At 45.5% G+C, this 24,168-nt stretch overlaps 1 protein-coding gene and 1 non-coding gene across 4 annotated transcripts in view; both read left to right on the forward strand.

The window, feature by feature from the left end:
* Window positions 1–8,081: 8,081 nt before the first annotated feature.
* TRNAV-CAC (transfer RNA valine (anticodon CAC)) lies at window positions 8,082–8,154 on the forward strand. The gene has a single exon. It is a non-coding gene; the product is annotated as a tRNA-Val (tRNA).
* An 8,925-nt stretch (window positions 8,155–17,079) lies between these two features.
* Window positions 17,080–24,168, forward strand: part of SCNN1B (sodium channel epithelial 1 subunit beta) — a 71,253-nt gene continuing 64,164 nt past the window's right edge. Inside the window, exon 1 of one of the 3 annotated variants that reach the window (XM_070461035.1) lies at window positions 17,080–17,211. In XM_070461035.1, the coding sequence (XP_070317136.1) occupies window positions 17,121–17,211 (91 nt within the window). In that variant the 5' untranslated portion in view covers window positions 17,080–17,120. The other 2 variants (XM_020874101.2, XM_070461036.1) reach the window with 2 other exon arrangements.

Here is a 24,168-nt window from a genome sequence, read left to right on the forward strand (position 1 = left end):
CTGGCTCTAAGATCAAACAAGCCAATGACCTGCATATTTGTCTTGTCTGCCTTTAGAACCCCAGTATTTCACATCAGGGCTTGGCACCTAGATGCCACTTCATACATAGGGAAGATGGGAGGGAGGAGGAAGAGCAGGCAGACACCAAAGTCTGTGTTAACTTCTTAACCCACAGGGCTGCAGAAGCCGGGTGGCTTACATAAAGGCATGGTACAAACCGGTCCTGGGGAGTGGTGGGGCTTCTGTCAAGCTCGCGGGTACACGCCCTGTCTAAATGGGGCAGCCCTACTAAGCTTCGGCCAGTTTCTGCCAAGCAGGAAGGCGAGTTCAGTGTTGCCAGATCTGCTGACTTCAGGAGGAAAACTGAAAATCCTGACTTTCACTTTAAATCTGTGCTGTGCTTAGCCACTCAGCTGTGTCCAACTCTTTGAGACCTCCCTGGACTGTAGCCCGCCAGGCTCCTCTGTCCATGGGATTATCCAGGTAAGAACACTGGAGTGGGTTGCCGTTTCCTTCTCCAGGGGATCTTCCCAACACCAGGGATCGAACCCAGATCTCCTGCATTGCAGGTGGATTCTTTACCAGCTGAGCTACCAGGGAAGCCCTCACTTTAAATCAACTACTTTTAAAATGTTGACAATGAAGTCAAATCCAGATGAGCTTGGGACATCTTAATGGGCCAGAAAGAAGTTTAACAAAACTAGCTGGGGTCATGGTCATGTCAAGAGGATTTGGACCCAGCCTCACGAGGCTCCCATTAAGTTCTGTTAGGTCAGTTTTAAGCATCAAAAAGAAAGAAATGAATGAATGATCCCAGACTGAATCCTGAAACAGAAAAGGGACATTCATGGAAAACCTAGTAAAATATAAATGAAGTCTGGAGTTTTGTTAATAGTAGTATACCAATGTTGATTTCTCAGCTTGTCAAAGAAATCATGGGAATGTAAAATGTTATTATAACATTGAATTACATTATAGGGAAACTGCTTGTGGGAATTCTCTGTACTATCTTCACAACTTTTCTGTAAGTCTAAAATTATTCCAAAATAAAAAGTTCTTTTTTTAAAATTAATGAACACACTTGAATGAAACATCTGAACTCTATTTTTAAGGGTCAATGAGTTTATGATGATACCCAAATAAACAAAAACAGGAAAAAAAAAAACAGAATAGAAAGAACTAATTTGTCACCATTGGAGGTAGCTATTGCATCAAATCTTTACCCTTAAAAAGTAGTAGTAAGAGGGAAATAGGGCTTCCCCAGTGGCTCAGCAGTAAAAATCCACCTGAAATGCAGGAAACACGAGACTCAGATTCAGTCTCAGGGTTGGGAAGATTCCCTGGAGGAGGGCATTGGTAATCCACTCCAATGTTCTTGCCTGGAGAAGCCCATGAACAGAGAAACTTGGCAGGCTACAGTCCATAAGGTTGCAGGAGTCAGATATTACTGAATCGACTGAGCACACACATACACAAGAGGGAAATAATTTATTCTGCCCTAGTCAATGAGGGAAAGAAGCTCTTCTTTACAAGAGAATGACGGCTCATAATTGTTGAAGGAGGGATTGCATTAGATTTTGCAATCCTCAATGAAATAATTGACTCAGGCAATGATTAGCAATGGATGCTGAAACCACGGGGTGAAAGGTTCAAGGGAGACTGGATATTCACAAGGTGCCAAGAATAAATAACTTCACAATGGACGGATCAGGTTGTCACCATCTGAACCCAGTGATCAATCTTAGCTTCACTCATGAGACACCCAGTCATGAGCCTGCTGGCGTGAGTCAACAGAGGGTGCTCATAGCACCACTTGGGAAGAATTGTTGCTAAAAATATTCAGCTAAAATCTGATGAAGGCTTTAAATCTGCTGCTAGTTTACCGGAAATACAGGGTGTTGAGGGGGAAAATTAAATGCTTCATGAGGAAGCAATCAAAGACAAAAAGTAGGGCATTGCACCAAAACGACTATGAACCTGGTTTCTTCAGTGACCTGGAAAAAAGGCAGGAGATGCGAGAGAGATTCTAGACTTAGACACTTATGAGATGTGATCAAACACAATTTAAGGATCTTGACTGAGTCCTGGTTTGAAGCAACGTAAAAGGCATTTTGGGGGCAAATGGGGAAATGTGTATATGGAGGAATTTAATGGCACTATGGATTTGGGGTTCATTTTGTTAGGTGTTATAATGGTATTGTGGCTAAGTAGTGTTTCATTTTTAACAGATTGAAAGAAACCGATAGAGTTTGAGGAGAATCCTAGAGAGAATCCTAGAGAATCTTAGAAATCAGTATTTAGTGATGAAATGTCATGTTGACTATAAATACTTTAAAGTACTCAGGCCAAAAAAGGAAAAAGAGATGAAGCAAATATGACCAATGTTCACAAGTTACGTCTAGGAGATGTTCATTACTTATCATTCTTTTTACTTTTCTGTACATTTGAAATTACTCATAATAAATGGCAAAAGAAAAGTGGAGTTTAAGCAAGCATTCATTAACTGCACAAATAGTAATATACCAAGCACTGAGTTAGCCATATATAAAGAAAACTGAGCACCGAAAGATTGATGCTTTTGAACTATGGTGTTGGAGAAGACTCTTGAGAGTCCCTTGGACTGCAAGGAGATCCAACCAGTCCATCCTAAAGGAGATCAGTCCTGGGTGTTCATTGGAAGGACTGATGTTGAAGCTGAAACTCCTATCCTTTGGCCACCTGATGTGAAGAGCTGACTTGTTTGAAAAGACCCTGATGCTGGAAAAGGTTGAGGGCAGGAGGAGAAGGGGATGACAGAGGATGAGATGTCTGGATGGCATCACCGACTCAATGGACATGGGTTTGGGTGGACTCCGGGAGCTGGTGATGGACAGGGAGGCCTGGCGTGCTGCAGTTCGTGGGGTCACAAAGAGTTGGACACGACTGAGCGACTGAACTGAGTTAGGCATTGGATTTGTAGTCATTGATTTTTTAATTCATTATCTTATTTTTGGCTGCCCCATCTTCGTTGCTGTGCGCAGGCTTCTCTAGTTGCCGAGAGAGGGGGCTGCTCTCTAGTTGCAGCGCGCGGGTTTCTCTTGTCGCAGAGCACAGGCTCTAGGCGGGCTTCAGTAGTTGAGGCACTCAGGCTCAGTCATTGTGTCACACAGGCTTTAGCTGCCTCACAGCATGTGGAATCTTTCCAGACCAGCGACTGAACCCACACCCCTGCATTGGTAGGCGAATTCCTATCCACTGTACCACAGGGAAGTCCATGATTTAAGTCCTTGCCTTCCTGAAATTACATCCAGTTGGAGAAAGAAGGCAATCAAGGAACCAAACAGATAAAGTGTAATATATGTCAAGTGCCACAGAGAAAAACAGGGCATGCAAATATGGACAAGCATTTCTGTATGTGATATATATTGCTATTTCATATGGGATAATTAAGGGAGACCTCTCCAAGGACTGGCAGAGACCTAAGAGAAGTGAGAAAAACAGTCCCTGGGAACTGACAGAGGAGCAAGAGGGACTGGCAAGTGCAAAGGCCCTGGGGTAGGAGCAGGAGGGTGTATTCAAGAGGCAACAAGGAGGCCAGTGAAAGTCACATGGAAGAACAAAGGGAGAATGGTAAGAGATGAGCTCAGAGAAAGTAACAAAGGGGCTGGGGGTTTCAGATAAAGGGGAAACTTACAGGCCATTTCAGCTCTTATTCTCACTGAGTGAGACAGAAAACATTAGATTTCACTTAGATTTTTTTGAAAATTATTTTTATGGAAATTTCTAAACATACAAAAAGTAGAGAGAATAGAATAATGAACATACAAGTACTCATCATGCAGTTTCAACATTATCAGTTCATGACCAATCTTACTTCATCTGTATCTTCCACACCATCCTAATGGATTGTTTTGAAGTGGATCCCAGACATCGTCCCATTTCACCTCTAAATATTTTTGCACATAAGCATGTCTTGGAAATATTGCAGGTTTGATTCCAGATCACTGTGAATACAAAATAAATGTCACAATAAAGCAAGTCATAAATATTTTTGTTTCTCAGTGCATATGAAAGCTATGTTTATACTTTACCACAGCCTATTAAGTATGCAATAGCATTACATCTAATAAAACAAGGTTCATAGCTTAATTAAAAAATACTTTCTTGTTAAAAAATGCTTACCATCAGTTTGAGCCTTCAGTGATTTGTAGTAACATCAAAGATCGATCACTGATTACAGATCATCATAATAACATATAATAGTAATAGTAGTAATAATACAAAAATATAATAATAATAAAGTCTGAACTATTGCAAGAATTAAGTAAAATATGACACAGAGACACAAAGTGAACAAATGCTGTTGGAAAAGAAGAAAATGGTGACAATATATTTGCTCAGCACAGCACTGCCACAAACCTTCAATTTGTAAAACCTGCAATATCTGCAAAGCACCATAAAGTGAAGTCTGCCTTTATATCTTTAAAATATAAGGTCTCTTTAATAAAACTTCAAAAAACCATTGTTATACTTAAAAATGTAAGAATAACTTCTATATAGCACAAACTAATTAGTGTTCCAATGTGCCATTTTATTGATAATTTTCATAGAGTTTGTATGAATCAGCATCCAAGTAAGTCATGATTTGCAATTGTTGAAATAGCTCTTAAACCTCTTTTAGTCTCTAGGATTCTTCTCAGTCTCTATCAGTTTCTTTCAATCTGTTGAAACTGGTCCTTTGTCCCATAGTTTCCCACCATCTGAATATCACTGGTTATATCCCCATGGTGTTATTTAACAAGTTCCTCTGTTCCCTGGATTTCTCCTAAACTTGTAGTTATATATTGTTGTTTCTCAGTTGCCCAGTTCAGTTCAGTTGCTCAGTCGTGTCTGACTCTGTGCGACCCCATGAATCACAGCATGCCAGGCCTCCCTGTCCATCACCAACTCCCGGAGTTTACTCAAACTCATGTCCATTGAGTCCGTGATGCCATCCAGCCATCTCATCCTCTGTCGTCCCCTTCTCCTCCTACCCTCAATCCCTCCCAGCATCAGGGTCTTTTCCAATGAGTCAGCTCTTCACATCAGGTGGCCAAAGTATTGGAGTTTCAGCTTCAGCATCAATCCTTCCAATGAACACCCAGGACTGATCTCCTTTAGGATGGACTGGTTGGATCTCCTTGCAGTCCAAGGGACTCTCAAGAGTCTTCTCCAACACCACAGTTCAAAACCATCAATTTTTTGGCACTCAGCTTTCTTCACACTCCAACTCTCACATCCATACATGACCACTGGAAAAACCATAGCCTTGACTAGATGGACCTTTGTTGGCAAAGTAATGTCTCTGCTTTTTAATATGCTATCTAGGTTGGCCATAACTTTCCTTTCAAGGAGAAAGCATCTTTTAATTTCATGGCTGCAATCACCATCTGCAGTGATTTTGGAGCCTAAAAAAATAAAGTCTGACACTGCTTCCACTGTTTCCCCATCTATTTCCCATGAAGTGATGGGACCAGATGCCATGATCTTAGTTTTCTGAATGTTGAGCTTTAAGCCAACTTTTTCACTCTCCTCTTTCACTTTTATCAAGAGGATTTTTAGCTCCTCTTCACTTTCTGCCATAAGGGGGGTGTCATCTGCATATCTGAGGTTATTGATATTTCTCCTGGCAATTTTGATTCCAGCTTGTGCTTCTTCCAACCCAGTGTTTCTCATGATATACTCTGCATATAAGTTAAATAAGCAAGGTGACAATATACAGCCTTGACGTACTCCTTTTCCTATTTGGAGCCAGTCTGTTGGTCCATGTCCAGTTCTAACTGTTGCTTCCTGACCTGCATATAGGTTTCTCAAGAGGCGGGTCAGGTGGTCTGGTATTCCCATCTCTTTCAGAATTTTCCACAGTTTATTGTGATCCACACAGTCGAAGGCTTTGGCATAGTCAATAAAACAGAAATAGATGTTTTTCTGGAACTCTCTTGATTTTTCAATGATCCAGTGGATGTTGGCAATTTGATCTCTGGTTCTTCTGCCTTTTCTAAAACCAGCTTGTACATCTGGAAGTTCATGGTTCACATATTGCTGAAGCCTGGCTTGGAGAATTTTGAGCATTACTTTAATAGCGTGTGAGATGAATGCAATTGTGCAGTAGTTTGAGCATTCTTTGGGATTGCCTTTCTTTGGGATTGGAATGCCCAGTCATGTCTAATTCTTTGTGACCCCATAGACTGCAGCATGCCAGGCTTCTCTGTCCCTCATCAACTCCTGGAGTTTGCCCAAATTCATGTTCATTGCATCCGTGATACCTTCCAGCCATCTCTTCCTCCAATGCCCTCTTCTCCTTCTTCCCTCAGTCTTTCCCAGCATCAGAGACTTTTCCACTGAGTCATCTGTTTGCATCAGATGACCAAAATACTGAAGCTTCAGCTTCAGCATCAGTCCTTCCAGTGAATACTCTGGGTTATTTCCCTTAAGATTGACTGGTTTGATTTCCTTGCTGTCCAAGGGACTTTCAGGATTCTTCTCCAGCACCACAGTTTGAAGGCATCAATTATTTGGCATTCTACCTTCTTTATGGTCCAGCTCTCACAACCATACATGACCACTGGGAAGACCATAGCCTTGACTATACGGACCTTTGTCAGAAGAGTAACATCTCTGCTTTTCAATACACTGCTTAGCTTTGTCATTGCTTTCTTGCCAAGAAGGAATCGTCTTCTGAATTCATGGCTGCGGTCACCATCCACAATGATTTTGGAGCCCAAGAAGAGGAAATCTGTCACTACTTCCACCTTTTCCCGTTCTATTTGCCATGTAGTAATGGGGTTGGATGCCATGATCTTAGTTTTTTAAATATTTAGTCTTAAGCTGGCTCTTTCACTCTCCTCTTTCACCCTATCAAGTCTCCTCAGTGCTTGTTCAGACAGACCTAGTCACAATCAAGGGTTTTTTTTGTTTGTTTTTTGGCAAGCATACTTCATAAATGAGGTTAGGTACTTTCATCAAGAGATGTATTTGTTTGTACCTCATCTCATGATGTAAGCAGCCACGAGTGACCTTTGCCCAGATTCACTAATTTGTTAGAAGTTTCGAAGTGCTGACATTTTATTTTTTCTTTCTATAGTTAGATGGTATACATACATACAGAAAATTTCCTCACATCAGCTATTTGGTTACCCTGTATAGCACAGGCAGAGTACATGCTTGACTCTTCCTTTATTTGAAAGTGAAAGTGGAAGTTGCTCAGTTGTGTCCAACTCTTTGTGACCCCATGAACTATACAGTCCCTGGGGAATTCTCCAGGCCAGAATTCTGGAGTGGGTAGCCTTTCCCTTCTCCAGGGCATCATCCCAACCCAGGGATCGAACCCAGGTCAAAACAATGAATTGGCTCTCTGGTCTACTAGTTCTCTAATGCCGCAAAGCAAATCACCATATTTAGTGGCTTAAAACAACACACATTTCTTCTCTTACAGTTTCTGTGGGTCAGGGGTCCCAGCATGGCTTAGCTGGGTCCTCAGCTGCAGGGTCACTCATGAGGCTACCCTGGAAGAACTGGTTGGGGCTGCGGTCTCACCAGAAGGCTCAGCTGGGGAGAGATCTGATTCTGACCTCACTTACATAGTGGAGGCGGGGATTACCCAGGGAGTCAGCACTAGGAGAGGAACCCCAAGGGCCATCTCAGGGTAACGCTGCCACAACCATCGTGTTCCAAGGTGACTGCTAAGTTTCATCTTTTGTTTGTTTAGCATGACCTGGATTATTAAAAGATAAAAGAATTATCCTGTCAGCTGTGTGGAGACTATAGGCCAGGATGCCAGGGGAGTAAGAATGAAACACCTGCTGTCAACATCCCCACAGCCTCATTGTTTGCTGCGTCACCATTAAGCCTCGCAACGTGATCCAAACCTCAAAAGTGAAGTGAAAAGGCAAGAAACAGGCGAGGAGGAAACAATAGGAGATGGAATTGATCTCCAGAATGTGCAATGAGTGGAAATCTGTGTGCCTTTATTTCCTTCCTGTAAATTTAGGCTAATAGTCTCTACCTCCCTGGGTTATTGTTAGTACATATAAAATGTTTAGAGCATTAGCTGGCAGAAGAGTTCTCTGGTGGTCTGGTGGCTAAGACTCTGCACTCACAATGCAAAGGGCCCAGGTTCGACCCCTGGTCAGGGAACTATTTCCCACATGCTGTAACTCAAGTTTCCACATGCACAGTGAATATCAGAGATCCCATGTGTGGCAAGTAAGACCTAGCACAGCCAAATAAATAAATAAATGATTTTTTAAAAATAGAGCTGGCCCTGCAAGTGCCATCCAGGTGTAAGTGGTTGCTGCTGCTATTTTATAGTCATTGAAATAATTATTGTCACTTACGTGATCACACGTTAATATTTGCTGACTTCTCTAAGGCTGCCTGGTTGGTCCTGGGCTATGTGCCCATGCTAGCTGGAAAGGTTTTTGCTTTCAGCAGATAGAGCCAAACGAAAGTCTTCTATTTTTCTTCCCAGTATGAATGAGTGATTCAAGCCACTTCAATAGCAATTAAATAGCTTCAGAAGTGTATCTGACTCATTAAATACCGAATTGGCTGGGAGAACTTGGTCTTAAATTAAACCAAGCCCCTTCTAGTCTTTTTAAAAAGGTGAACACTATTCATTAGGGTTTTTTTCTAAGTTTTAATTACACAAGTGGTATATGAATATACTCTTTTATTTTAAAAGATGAACACACCTAAAGATAAAGTTCTCCGGACTTCCCTAGTGATCCAGTCATTAAGAATCTGCCTGCCAATGCTAGAGACATGAGTTTGATCCCTGCTCTGGGAAGATGACACATGCCATGGGGCAACTAAGCCCATGTGCCACAGCTGCTGGGTCTGCGCTCTAGAGCCTGTACTCCACAACAAAGAGAAATCACTCTAGAAGCCCATGCACCACATCTAAAGAGGAGCCCCAGCTCGCCACAAGAGAAAGTCCATTAGCACCAATGAAGACCTAGCACAGCCTAAAAAAAAACAGAGAGAGATGAGATTCTGCTGAGGACTCACCTCTGTTTCCTCTCTTTCATTCTAGAGGTAACCATGGTTAATAATTTGATATGTGTCATCCTTCGAGAGCTCTATCTTTGCATTTACATAAACTTATATGTGCTCATTAAGATATATTCTATTGTTTTATATATTTTTATGTAAATAATGTTGTTTGGCAAGCATTATTCTGCAACTTTCTTAAATAGCTTCAAAAGTGAAGATGACTCATTAAACACCAGGTTATCTGGGAAGGTTTGGTTCTAAATTGTCTCATATCCCACACCGGATCCTCCAGCAAATTATGTCAGTTATCCTTGAAAAATACATCCAGAATCTAACCACTTCTCACCCTCTCTGCAGCTCTGACCCTGGACCCTGCTCCAGCTTCCATTTCAGCTTTCGACCAGATACACCTAAAAAATTTGAAAGCAATTTCTTGAAAAGGTATTTTTACCTTTGAATAATAATTATTCAATGCTACCTATGTTCACTGTAGCAGTCTTCACAATGGCCAAAAGATGGAAATAATCCAAATGCCCAGTGAATTGGTGGATAAAATGCCATATACATTACACTGGGCTATTATTCAGTGTTTAAAAGGAAGGAAATTGTGTCACATGCTACAGCATGAATGAGTCTTGAAGACATGAAATAATCAGACACAAAAAGGCAAATATTGTATGATTTCACTTAAATGGAGCATCTAGCTGAGTTAAACTGATAGAGACAAGAATAGAATAATCAGTATTCTACCAGGAGCTGGAAGGAGAGGAAACTGGATAGTTATTCAATGGGTACAGAATTCCAGTTTGGGAGCATCTGAAAGTGCTGGAGACAGGTGATAGTGATGGTTGGACAACAATGTGAGTGTACTTAATGCTACCGAACTTATGCTTTTAAATGGTTAAAATGGTATTGTTATGTGTATTTTATCACAATGAAAAGCACATCAAAAAATTTTGATCAGATTGCTTGCTTGCATGCTTAGTTGCTCTGTCGTGTCTGACTCTTTGTGACCCCATGGACCGTAGCCCACTAGGTTCCTCTGTCTGTGGGATTTTTCAGGTAAGAATACTGGAGTGGATTGCCATTTCCTTCTCCAGGGATCTGCCTGGCCCCGGGATTGAACCTGTGTCTCCTGCATTACAGGCAGATTCTTTACCTGCTGAACCATCAGGAAAGCCCCTTTGATGGGGTTATATCACCCCAAAACCTCTACAGGCCCTCATCTCAGGGCTTCAAGACCAAAGTCCCTACCCTGGCCTACAAGGGCCTGTCCCATGTTCTGTTTCCACACCCTATGTGAACTTTCTGCATCTCCCTCTCATGGTCTTCTTGTTCACCTCCACTACAGACATGCTGGCACCTTTACTGCTCTTCAAACACGCCAGGCATGCTTTGCCGCAGGGCCTTTGCAGTTTCTATTCCTCTGCCTGGTACATTTTTCTCCCAGATATCTGCAGGGCTGGCTTCTTCACCTTCTTTGGGCTTGTGGATCTTAGTTCCCTGACCAAGGGTTGAACTCATGCCCCAGCAGTGGAATCACAGAGTCCTAACTTCTGAACCACCAGCTGACCCTACTTTTTAAAATTCAACCTTCACCCCACCCCTTTTGGCCTGCATTCTTCTTCTTCACAGCAGTTAAACCCTCTAAAAGCTTCTTTGTCTTATTTATTGTCTGTCTTGCCTCACTAGAATGTATGAGTGCTCGAATGTTTTAAAGCCTCCAAGCTGCAACCTGACCTTTCTCAAGGTTCCTGGATGCCACTGATAACCTCAATAGCAAAGTTGCAACGTCTGTTCTCAGATCTTCCTTTTCCTTGGGTCACAGCCCCAGAAGCTGATTAAATTTTCCTTCTAGGCCAGGAAGGAGAGACAAATGGAAAGGTATGTGCTCTGAGTGACCAGGTGAGCCCTGAGCGCCAGCCTGGCTGTTGCCTGTGTGATTTAGACTCTGTGGCTGGATTTCTGGGAACAAAGTGAAAACTGCCAGGCTTGGCAGTGGCCGGGGGCTTTTGTGGCAGACTGGCCGGTGGTGAAGAAGAACAAGCACAGATGGCCTGGACCTGATGGGAGAAGAGGTTCCATACTCAAACGTCTATCGGTCATCAATGCACAGGCAAGCTGGACACGGGGACTCCAGACAACTTGGAAATGGGGAATCACAGGAAATCAGGACCTATTCAGCTGCCACTCAGCTTCAGGTGACTGGGACCAGGCAGGGATGAAAGCATTCTTGTTGCCAGACCTCCTAACTGCTTATTTTCCAGAGAATCAGGAAGTTGATTTTTATGAGCTATTTTCTCACTTTTAAACATTGGTTTAAAAATTTTTTTTAAATACCACATGATCTTACAAAACATGTTTGAAAACTGGATCTCCTCCATCCCCATCCCCTCCCACACACACCCTCCACTGTTGACAAATCTGCAGTTAAGGAAAACACTTAAGAACATGGACTTTGGTTCCAGAGAGACCTGGCTTTGCTGCTATTTGGGCCAAGTTCCTTGACATCTGCAAGTCTGTTTCTTTATCTGTAAAATGGGAACAAAACTAGAACCTACCTCATAAGATTGTTTGGGAGGATAAAGGAGACTTAGCAAGGTGCCTGGCAAATAGTACTACAATTCAATATGAGTAGGAGTAACTGGGGGCGGGGAGGCCAAAGGGTGCTACTAGGGAGAGAAAGTGGAACAACAGAAAGGCCGTGCATAGTATGAGCTGGTGTGATGTGGTCAGAGGCAGAGGAACGTCCAAGCTTGCTTGCTGTGGCCTGAGGGAATGAGACTGAAGACCCAGGACCCACCATAAGCAAAGGACTCAGGTAAGGATTCTGCCTACTGGCTCAGACAGTAAAGAATCCGCCTTCAATGTGGGAGACCTGGGGGTTCAAATCCTGGGTTGGGACGATCCCCTGGAAGAGGGCATGGCAACCCACTCCAGTGTTCTTGCCTGGAGAATCCCCATGGACAGAGGAGTCTTGCGGGCTACAGTCCATGGGTTTGCAAAGAGTCCGAATGACTGGGCGACTAAGCACAGCACACAAGGATTCTGCCAACCACGCCAGAGAACAGCACCCCCAGGGCTTTCAGACCCGTGGGTGGCACTGCATCTCTAAGAGGCTCTCTATCTCAGAGGGTGGCACAGGTCCCAGACCAGAATTTGTCTGAATGACCCAGCTGTAGGACTTTACATCTGTGCTTGTGGTAGTTTATCTTCTTGGTTTGGGACCTGATATTTCAGATGTCAAGATTCTGCAACTGTTCCTCCTGACTTCCTTCTTTTGTAGTTTGGATAAAATTTTCACCAGAATCACTTAGGAGCATTTGATTGTAAGCAACAGACGCCCCAACCCAAGATGGCTTAGCAAAAATGAAACGTATAGCTTCATGTGCCTGAAATGTCCAGAGGTAGGACAGGTACAGCTTGATGTGGGTCAGATCTGAGACCAGAACTTGTATCTTCTCTGTCATCTTTCCAGATGGGATTCATTCTCAGGCAGTCTCTTCCCAGGTGTAACTCCATATCTGAGCAACTGCATATCTGAACAACTCCATATCTGAGCTACTCCAGATCTGAGCAACTCCGTATCTGAACAACTCTGTATCTGAGCAACTCCATATCTGAACAACTCCGAAGCAGGTGGGACTCCCTAAGAGTTCAAAGATAAAGTCCCTATGTAAAGTTTCATTGACTATGGTTAACTTGAGTTGGGTCTGGTTCCCTCCTTTGAACCAATCCATATCTCAAGAGGAATGCAGTGTGTGATTTCTAGGCCAGGGCAGCATCAACTTGGAAGGGGGTGGTGATACCTGAAATCAGCATTACCAGGATCAAAATATGGACAAGGGGTTAGAAAGAGGTGCTGACCCAAGAACCAAATCATGTATACTTACCTAAAGTAGAATGAATGGATGCTCAGTGGCCCCCTCTCCTTAGGGAAAAAAGAAATAGTCAGCTTAACTTTTATGCAATGTATTTTTAAAATAGTCATGACAATGAACAGCACTTAACACTCTACTGATCCCCATGGCTGGCTTGGCTGATCTTGGATCCCTTTTTATATTTATCATCTCCTAAAATTGCACTACCTTAACTAAAGAAAGCAGGAGAACTATTCTTCCACAATAATATAGAATAAAATATTTAGGGGGCACTTACCTTTCAAGCCAGTAATGAATCTATCCAGGCCTAAATTTGTCCAACTGTGTCATAACTCACCCTACATATCTTTGTCTTGAAAAAAATTTTTGTTTTTTTGCCAGGTAACCCATAATTCTAAACACCTGCCAAGAGTCCACACAGACTCTCTGATGTCCTTCAGTCAACTCTGAGAATACCACTCTCCGTGTTCACAACTCTTTAAAATACATACTTTAAAATTTGTCACCCTAATATCACTGAGTTCCTATGCAACCTTCAAATGCCACCACCCCCCACGTCAGAAATCATGACATAAAGAAAGACATAACATTTGTACAAAGCTGCCCTCAGCAACACAGTCCCAGCAGAGACATACCGAATGACGTTTTCCTGGGCCTGGCCAGGAAAACAGAGTGTGGACCAAAAAGAAAACCTTCCAAAATAACATGTATTCACTGGAACAATATGAAATTGCCATTTTTTGTATCAACAATTTTAATGATCACAACTATACATAATAGGGCAGTGGTTTTCAAAGTGTGATTTACAGATTTCAGGGGAGGTTGGGATGGGGAGTGAGGGTGTGTTCCAAAGATCCTTTCAAGAAGAACGTGAAGTCAAAATTGTTGTCAAAAATAATAATACTAAGATGTTATTTGCTTTTCACCATATTGACATTTGCACTGAGAAAAGCAATGCAAGTGAAAGTCGCTCAGTCACGTCCGACTCTTTGCGACCCCATGGCCGAGTCCATGGAATTCTCCAGGCCAGAATACTGGAGTGGGTAGCCTTTCTCTTCTCCAGGGGATCTTCCCAACCCAGGGATCAAACCCAGGTCTCCTGCAGTGCAGGCGGATTCTTTACCAACTGAACCACAAAGGAAGCCCAAGAATACTGGAATGGATAGCCTATCCCTTCTCCAGCGGATCTTTCTGTCTCAGGAATCAAACTGGGGTCTCCTGCATTGCAGGCGGATTCTTTACCAACAGAGCTATCAGGGAAAACCCTGAGAAAAGCAATGGTGAGTAAAATTACAAGAGGCTGAATTTCCTTCATTAATTTATTTCAACTAAACAACATAATGCAACAGATTGAGTTTAGAAGCAGATATATGAATCCACCTATCCTTTTTTTTTTTTAATTGAAGTATCAGTTCAGTTCAGTTGCTCAGTCGTGTCTGATTCTTTGTGACCCCATGGACTGCAGCACGCCAGGCATCCCTGTCCATCACCAACTCCCGGAGCTTGCTCAAACTCATGTGCATAGACTCAGTGATGCCATCCAACCATCTCATCCTCTGTCATTCCTTTCTCCCCCTGCCTTCAATCTTTCCCAGCATCAGGGCCTTTTCCAATAAGTCAGTTCTTCACATCAGGTGGCCAAAGTGTTGGAGCTTCAGAGTCAGTATTAGTCCTTCCAATGAATATTCAGGATTGATTTTCTTTAGGATTGACTGGTTTGATCTCCTTGCAGTCCAAGGGACTCTCAAGAGTCTTCTCCAACACCACAGTTCAAAAGCACCAATTCTTCAGTGCTCAGCTTTCTTTATGGTCCAACTCTCACATGCGTACATAACTACTGGGAAAACCAAAGACTTGACCAGACAGTTGATGTACACTTGAAGTATACTTGAAGTATAATTGATTTATATATAGTTGAAGTAAATTGAAGTATAGCTGATTTATAATATTGTGCTCATTTCAGGTGTTCAGCAAAGTGATTTGTAGATAGGTATATATATATATATATATATATATATATATATATATATGTATATATTGTTTTGTGTGCTCTAAAATTTTTACTTGAAGTAACTCACACTGTACAAATTGACCTGCTACAGTGAAGTGCACAGGCTCTGGATTAAGACTGACTCTGGATTCAAATCTTGACTGATGCTTCCTAGTTGTGTGATCTTGGGCAAGTCACTTAACTGCCTGTACCATACTTTCCTCATCTGTAAAATAGGAATAATACTTGTACTTATCCCATGGGATTGCTCTGAGTTTTAATATACAAGTTCCTAGGAACAGCATCTGGCACAGAGTAAGCACTATAAAAGTGTTTGCTCTCATTATTATGTCAGTCCTCTTGCTTTTTTCACTCATGATTTTTTTTTAACTTGTTTGTGTCAGATCTTAGTTAAGTCATGCAGGACTTCCGCTGCAGCATGCTGACTCTCTAGTTGTAACTCAGACTTAGCTGCTCCTTGGAATGTGTGATCTTAGTTCCTCAACAAGGGATCAAACCCACATCTCTTGCATTGCAAGGTGGATTCTTAACCACAAGACCAGCAGGGAAATCCCTCCACTCATGATTTTGAAGTCTATGAACCTTCATATGCATAGATGGAATAGGTTCTTGTTCGGTGCTGTATAGCATTCCATCACATAAACAAACATTCCACAGTTTCTTTTTATTTACTTATGGTCACACTGAGTCTTCATTGCTTTTGTGTGAACTTTCTGTAGTTGCAATGAGCGAGGGCTACTCTTTGTTGCAGTCCCAGGGCTTCTTATCTCGGTGGCTTCTGTTACTGTGGAGCACAGGCTCTGGGTGACCAGGCTTCACCAGTTGCAGCACACAGGCTCAGTAGTTGTGGCTCAGTTGTTCCTTGGAATGTGGAATATTCCCAGACCAAAGATGGAACCTACGTCCCCTGTGTTGGCAGGCAGATTCTTATCCACTGTGCCACTGGGGAGGTCCCCAAACATTCCACATTTTATAATTTCTCTGCTGCAAATATTGACAATGATAAGCTTCTTTATACTTGTAGATATTCATAAGTTTATAACATCAAAAATCTCCTCAGATGACTAATTTTCTCCAGTGAGGCTCACCTCTGTGGTAGGCAGAATAACAGTTAAAAGATGTCTCAGTCCTCATTCCTAGGACTTGTTAATATGTTAAATTATGTAACAAAGAGTAAGTAAGATTGCAGATAGAATTATGATTGGTTAGAATTAGAATGGAGACATTATCCTGGATTATCCATCCAGATGGGCTTCCATGGTGGCTCAGTGGTAAAGAATTCACCTGCCAATGCAGGAGATGTGGGTTTGATCCCTGGGTCGGGAAGATCCCCTGGAGAAGGAAATGGCAGCCTACTCCAGCATTCTTGCCTGGGAAATCTCATAGACAGAGGAACCTGGTAGGTTACAGTCCATGGGGTCTCAAAAGAGTCGGATCTGTCATAGCAACTAAACAACAACAGCAATCCATCCAGGTAAACCGAATGTAATCACAAGAGTCCTTATGAGTGGAAGACGGAGATGGAAGAGAGAGAGAACTACAGGCGTCGTGTATACAGAAGACTTGGCCTGGCACTGCTGGCTCTTAAGATAGAGAAAGGGGCCACAAGCCAAGAAAGACAGTCAGTATTCAGAAGCTAGAAAAGGCAAGAAAATAGATTCTCCTCTAGTTCCTCCAGAAGGAACATAGTCATACCACTTCTTGATTATAGTGGTGTCAGACTTCTGACCTCGAGAACGCTAAGATAATACATTCATATGTATTAAGCTAGTATACTCCTGTGCTCATATATTATAGCAGCATGAGAAAAGAAACTGGCTCTAAACGGTGGCTCTGTGGTAAAGAATCCGTCTGCCAATGCAGAAGGTGTGGGTTTGATCAGGAAGATCCCCTGGAGAAGGAAATGGCAACCCACTCCAGGATTCTTGCCTGGAGCATCCCATAGACAGAGGAGACCCGAGGGCTACAGTCCACGGTATCGCAGAGTTGGACACGACTCAGCAACTGAGCGTGCAAGCACAGCCGGATAGAGAAGGGCTGACATTTGGGGTTTATCATGCACATGTGAAATGGACGTATGAAATGACAGTCCTTGGAACTTCAACCGGATGGGAAGAGGGAAGGAAGTGAGGATTAGCGAAGGGAGCCTAGCAGCTGCTGAGGCTGCAGCACAAGTGTAGTGGGTGTCCCCGGGAGGAAACCAGAGGTCCAAACAGATGGGGCCCTCATGGGCTGACAGGGATCTGAGAGTGACCTTGGAGCAGGTGGCCAAGGACAAGAAAGCGGAAGATCACGGAGAAAGCAAAGGTGCGGGTGAGGGAATTCAGAGCTCCGGTGAGGGGCAGGGAAATGAGTTGCAGAAGCCGGTTCCTATGCAAACTCCCGGAAGTCCTCACATCGCCGGGAGGACACTGTGCCTGCAGCGGAGTAGGGATGCGATGGGCGTGATCGTACAGGTGTGAGCCCAGTGTCCAGGTACGCCGCGGGGCAGGGTGGAGCATGTATGTGCATGTATGTGCTGCTGGGATAGTGGTCTGTCTGGGAACACGAGGAGGACGGATGACGGGGTCTGTGTGTACGGATTTGTGCCACGCATCTGGATGTGTGGAGGGAGAATGCGGGGGGTGTGCGCAAGGGTTTGGGTGGGATGAGCTGGGCAGACCTGGATGTGGACTCGGGTACAAAGGGAGCGCGCGAGGCCGGAGCTCGTCTGGGGGCAGAGGGAGAAAGAAGGGCCGCGGGGAGCCGGGCGGTGCGGTGGCCCGGCAGTCGGCCCCGCCAAGCCCCGCCCGCCGCGCTCCCGGGCTTCCCCGCCCCGCCGCCCGCTCCCTCCCCGTCCATGTCTCCGCGCGCTCGCGGCGCCGCCGCCAGAGCCGCCCGCCCGCCGCCGCCAGCCGCCGCCGCCGCCGCCGCGGGAAGCAGGTAAGACCGCGCGACGCCGGGCTCCGCGGCTTCCCCGCCGCCCGCCCCGCCGTTTCCCACCCGAGGGCGTTCGGCGCTCGCGCCGGCGGCACTGCTGGGACCCGGCCTCGGGCGCAGGGCGGCCGCCCCGGAGGATGGGGAGGGGAAGACCCCCGGATGCGAGCCGAGGTGTCGGAAGAGTGCGCCGTCGGGGGCGGCCGAGAGGGCGGCGGCGTCCTCGGCACCGAAGGGGCGGGATGCGAGGTCCTTTGGGAGAGTGACGACAGCGACACCTGAGAGCCAGGCGCTTGGACGCACAACGCGTTGCTGAAATTAGGGTGTCTGCCTGGGGTTTCCATTTAACAAAGGGGAAAACTGAGGGCAGCCTCCCCGGGTCCTTGGGACAAGTTGCTGAGCCCAGATTTGGACCCAAGGAGTCTGACCCCAGAGCTCGCTCACCTTAGCCACCTCGACCAGCCCGCCTCTGGGGAACGGGGGTGTCTTCAATGAGTGTCCCCCTTGAGACTGCCCAGCGAGGGGAGGCCAGCCCCGAAGGCCCTGCTCTCTATTCCCCCGAGAGGCGTAAGTTAACGAGCGTGTGCTGGGCAGGGGTCGGCGGGTGGGGGTGGGGGTTTGGGGGCAGAATGTGTGCAGCTGAAGCGGGACCTTGTCGTCTAGTCTGGAGGGAGAAACTGAGGCAGGGAGAGGTTTAGGGAGGAAGCCGCAGAGCTTCTCCATCCACAACGGGCAGAACAGCTCCCCCTACCACACCCACCCGCCCCCTCCAACACACACACAGACACCCGCTCGTCTCTGCCGGAGTGAGGAGAGAACAGCCAAAGCAATGGATTCACCCTGACAGCTCAGTCCTCAGAGTCCATGGAGACTTGTGTGACTAGTTCCCTGAACCTAAGCATCCCTGTGGCCCCTGCATGACCAGTGACCGCACCTGCCTGCCTATTGAACTGTGTGATCCCAGGAGGAATATACACTCATCCGATCCCGTTTGTCAGTAACCCCTGCCCTCCCTCCACCACCCCCACCCCACAAAGGTTACCGCCTTCATAATTTGGGGTGTTCCTTCTAGGTCTTTCCTACACCCATGCGGTCATATAGATGTGTATCCATAGAAAGTATGTAAGCTGCATAGTAATGTGGGTGGACGTTTCCTAGAAATGATACAGTACATCCAGCATCTTTCTGCAATTTTCCACCGCTCTCCACTCAGTTATCGTTGCTTTGAAAATTATCCAAGTGGCTGCATATAAAGCTAGCTTACTTATTTTAACTGCTGCCTGTTTTCCACCATGGATATGCCAGGTGATAGTGGTGTCCCACCACCCCCCAGTGGTGTCCAATTCTTTGTGATCCCATGGACTGTAGCCCTCCAGGCTCCTCTGTCCACGGAATTCTCCAAGCAAGAATACTGGATTGGGTAACCATTCCCTTCTCCAAGGGATATTCCCAGCCTAGGGATCGAACCCAGGTCTCCTGCATTGCAGGCGGATTCTTTACCATGTGAGCCACAGGAAAGCCCATGGATATGCCTACTGCTGAGTATTTAAGTTGTAAAATTAGGTGACTGTTTTATATTTCAACCTCTTCTATAAATTGACATTTCTGGGTGAAATAAGATTTCTTTGTTCTGTGTCCTATACTAACTTCACAGGGTCTGAATTTGGAGGACAAGTTCCCCTGTTCCCCATTGCACACGCACGTGCCATGCACACATACACAAGATGTGCACTCATGCACAGGTGCATGTATACACATCTCTGTCCTTCTATCTGTGGACAAGGACAAACGCTGAACCCCCTATCTGCGGTCGCTGCTGAGCCGAAAGGCCTGGGATTGAGCCAGGCCACAAGCCCTGACTGTCTAGGCCCCAGTGGGCAGAATTCCCATAAGGGACCGTGTCCTGGAGTTTCCTCTAGACATACTCGCAATGCCGTCCCCACCGTCCAGTAGGATATGGAAGGACTTAGAGACCATGTCTGACAGACTAGAGTGTCCAAGGTCCTCCTTGTGCCCCACAGACTTTCCAGGTCCAGGCTGTGCTGTGGGAGTGTCCTTAGCCTAGACTGTGGGCCTTGACTGTCAAAAGTTTGGTGGAAGGTCTGATGATAGCTGGCTGGGGAAAGCTGGAATCTGAGCTGTTTGCATTACAGTCCCAGACCACCTCTTCTAGCTTGAGCAATAATTCCCTTCCAGCGTCTGAGCCACAGTTTCACATCTGTAACATGGGGTGATGACAAGGGCAGCCTCCCAGAACTGTTGAGTGGGTCAGTGGGATGACAAAACCAAGCACTCAGCACGTTGTCAGCACTCGGAAAGCAGGAAGTCTTATTTTTGGACAGAGAAGACCCAGCGATGGCCCCGGGGTGGGGGTGACACTCAGAGCCACCCTTTGGGATCTCATCCACATCCCAGGGCAGGGCAGAGAATCCCAGCGCTGAGTGGGACGGAGAGTGAGACCTCAGCTTATGGGAGCCACGCCCAGCTCACAGTGGGGTCCGGAAGTGTCATGACACCTACAAAGGACCTCCTGTGCGCCTGGTCCTGAGCTAAGATACAGAAACAAACTGAGCTACAGTCCCTGCAAACCAGACCTGTGCGCAGCTTTTGTGAGGCCCATGTTCCTTGTGAAATTCTAACTTACTCCCAAGATTTTAAAAGGTGGGAGATAAGGATTTGGGGATCCTCCTGAGAAGAGAGGATCAGAAAAGCTGACGACTCCAGCCCTAACTTTCGGCTGCCCTCCCCCCTCCGGCATGGGGCAGGCACCCTCAAGGGTGGCACAGTCCCCAGCTGGCCCACCCCTTATTCATAAAGAGCAGTGTTCTATAAAAGTTAGTAACTCGGACTCCGTAGCCAGCTTCTGCATCCCAGCTCTGGCATGGATTAGTTGTGTGGTCAAAGCAAATTATCTAGCACTTTTGGGGGGACAATTTTTTGATCTTTTTAAAAAATTTATATTTTTTTCACATGTGTGCACTGCTCTATTTATTTATTTTAGGCTGTGCTGGATCTTTGTTGCTGTGCAGACCTTCTCTAGTTGCAGAGAGCATGGGGCTGCTCTCGAGTTGCTTTGCATGAGCTTCTTGCAATGGTCGCTCTTATTGTGGAGCACAGGCTCTTCAGTAGAAGCTTGGGCTTCAGTAGTTGCAGCCCAAGGGCTCACTGGTTGCTGCTCACGGGCTCTAGAGCTCAGGCTCAGTAGTTGTGACGCACAAGCTCAGCTCCTCCGCAGCATGTGGAATCTTCCTGGACCAGGGATCAAACCCATGTCCCCTGTATTGGCAATCGGATTCCTATCCACTGCCACCAGGGAAGTCCAGTTTAGCACTTCTGTAATTCGATTTCCTCATATGGAAAAGAAGAGGGATAATAAGTAGCACTTGCCTCAAACACTATTTTCAGCATCAAATGAATCAACAAACCTCAACCTTACAACAGTGCCAGGTGCATGGAATACACTAAGTGTTGATGATGGTGATGCTTGCTGCTGGTGGTGGTAGTTGTCTGATCCCTGTAAGGGTGCAATTTGTATTCCAAATTATACTCCATATAAAATGTTGGGGGAGCATAAGTGAAAGAGGAAGGAAGGAATGAAAGTAACACTTTAAGCTCTTTCTTCAAAGAAGATGCTGCAATCCTAGATGTTTTTTCTGCCCAAGGGCAGGAAGAGGACAATATTACAAGGAAAGTGACCAAAGGAGGGGATTTCTAAGATGAGTTTTGAAGGATGAATAGGAGTTTCTCTGGAGCACTAGAGTGAGAAAAGCACTTCCACACAAAGGAAACAGCCTTTCCAAAGCCCTGGGAGCATGACCAGGTAGACCCTGTTTAGGAAGTGATAGTAGTCCAGTGTTACTTCAGGTAAGGTATCTCAGAATATAGGGAGAGGCAGGAAAATGAATCTGGGGAGACAGAAAAGGATGAGGCTTTCGGAAAAGGGGATGTACCTTTCTTATGCATTGACTGTATGCAGGTGCCCTTGTAATCCCCACTGCCCCTCATCCTCATAATACCCCAGGAATCAGGTTTTTTGGTCGCCATTTACTGGTGAATTAGAGGCTCAGGAAGGTAAGCCACTTGCTCAAGAGCTCAGACTATGGTTCAGTGGCAGAACTGAAATCAGACCCCAGATCTATCTGATTCTAAAGCCTGTGTTCCCTCTCTGAGCCTCCTGTTTTCTCATTGGAAAGTGGAGTTAGTACTAGTGAAGCCCACTGAGTGGGCTTGGCGCGAGGATGAGATGAGAATGAATATGCAGTCCTCAGCACAGTCCCTGGTACAGAGCAGTTGCTGTTGTTGTTGTGATGGAATATGTTGCTCCAGGCTTCTCACCTGAACTCACACCACTGCCCAGCCTGAGATGGGGGTCCCCAGGAAGAGAATGTCTGGGGCCAGTGGATCTCTCTGGACCAGAAACATCAGCATCTCCTGGAGCTTTTGTCAAAATGCAGATTCTGAGACCCAATCTAGACCTTCTAAATTGGAGACCCTGAGGGGTGGCCTAGAAACCTGTATTTTAACAAGCTCTTCGGATGGTTCTCATGAAAGCTGAAATTTCAGAATCACTGGCCTGGAGGAAACCTTCAAATGAGATCCTCCTTGGCCACCTGCCTCCACCTCCAGCTAGACGAATGGGTAGGTGGCAAGAATTCTGTCCTCACCAAGAGCAAGCAACCACACATCCCCTTCAGCACAGGAGGCTGGAAAGAACCATCTCTTCACAGATAAGAAAGTTGCCAAGGCCTTGTGGGGTTTTCATGTTTTTATATTTATTTATTTGACTGCATTCGGTCTTGGTTGCATCACTCTGGATCCTCACTGCATCATTCCGGCACACGGACCCTCTAGTTGCGGTACGTGGGATCAGCAGTTGTGGCTCCAGGCCTTAGTTGCCCCGAGGCATGTGGGATCTTAGTTCCCCGACCAGGAATCAAACTCACATCCCCTGCATTGCAAGGTGGATTCTTAACCGCTGGACCACCACCAGGGAAGTCCTGGGGTTTTTATTCTTGAGAGCTTGCTCTCCCTTCTAGTCTCGCAGCCTCCATGGGGCCCACCTTGAGAGTCTGGGGACAAGATTTGACTTTCGGAGGAGTTGTTCATCAGGGCAGGATACCCCAGGCATCTGAGGAGCTGTCCCCTTCCATTATGAAAGCCCTCAATTACAGACTCCCTGTGCCTGCGGGCCTTCGTGGACTGTCTCTTCTCCCTCAGAGCCTTGAGATCACGTGTCTAGGCCCAAGTCCAGGTTGGACAATCATGTTTTGTAGCGGACCTCCGATGGAGAAGCAGAGCCACTCTACCTGTCTTCTCCAAATTGCTGATCAGAGCAGAGAGGCCGGACAGCCTAATGGGTAGAAGCAAGGGCCTTGCCTTAAAGGTAAAATTTGCTAAGTCTGCCTATATAAAAATTAATTATTTCTACATGACCTCTGCAAGAAGATCAAGCCAGTCGATCCTAAAGGAAATCAATCCTGAATATTCATTGGAAGGACTGATGCTGAAGCTGAAGCTCCAATACTTTGGCCACCTGATGTGAAGAACTGACTCCTTGGAAAAGAAATGCTGGGAAAGATTGAAGGCAGGAGGAGAAGGGGACGACAGAGGTTGAGATGGTTGGATGGCATCCCCGACTCGATGGACACGAGTTTGAGCAAGCTTGGGGAGTTGGTGATGGACAGGGAAGCCTGGCATGCTGCAGTCCATGGGGTCACAAAGAGTCAGACATGACTGAGCGACTGAACTGAACTGACATGACCATAACAAACAAAAATCCATAAGCCCAGGTATGTCCAACTAATAAAAATATACGCCACTTTTATGACAGAGTTAATTTCATAGAGAGCTCTTACAAATTAAAGACCAACCACCTGTTTCAAAAATGGAAGGAAAAAGGAATAGAGGATATGATTCAGCTGTTTACATCAAGAGAAATACAAATGGAATTCAAACAGATGAAAAGATGCCCAACTCTGAAAACAAAAACGCACAACAAAACCACATCAATCCTATTTTCCACCTGCCGGATTGCTAGGTGACACCCAGTACTGGTGGAGACACCAGGAATCTCAAAGCTTTCCTGGTGGGAGCACAGATTGGGCAATCTTGGCAGGGGTGGCGGGGCGGGAGTTAAGAAAACTGTTGATATTTACAATGCTCACATCCTGTCTCTGCTGCTTCACCTCTTGAGATTTATCTGGTGGATATCATTGCATTGGACACATTCTGTTAGAACAAGGAGACTCAGTGTTGTGTGAGAGCAGGTGATTGGAAATTAGCTAAACAGCCACCAGAAGGGAACTAAGCGCTGTACATGTCTGTACAGCCATGCAAGAGAATATGACA

Source organism: Odocoileus virginianus, chromosome 33 (genome assembly GCF_023699985.2).
Source record: "Odocoileus virginianus isolate 20LAN1187 ecotype Illinois chromosome 33, Ovbor_1.2, whole genome shotgun sequence".
NCBI lineage: Eukaryota > Metazoa > Chordata > Mammalia > Artiodactyla > Cervidae > Odocoileus > Odocoileus virginianus.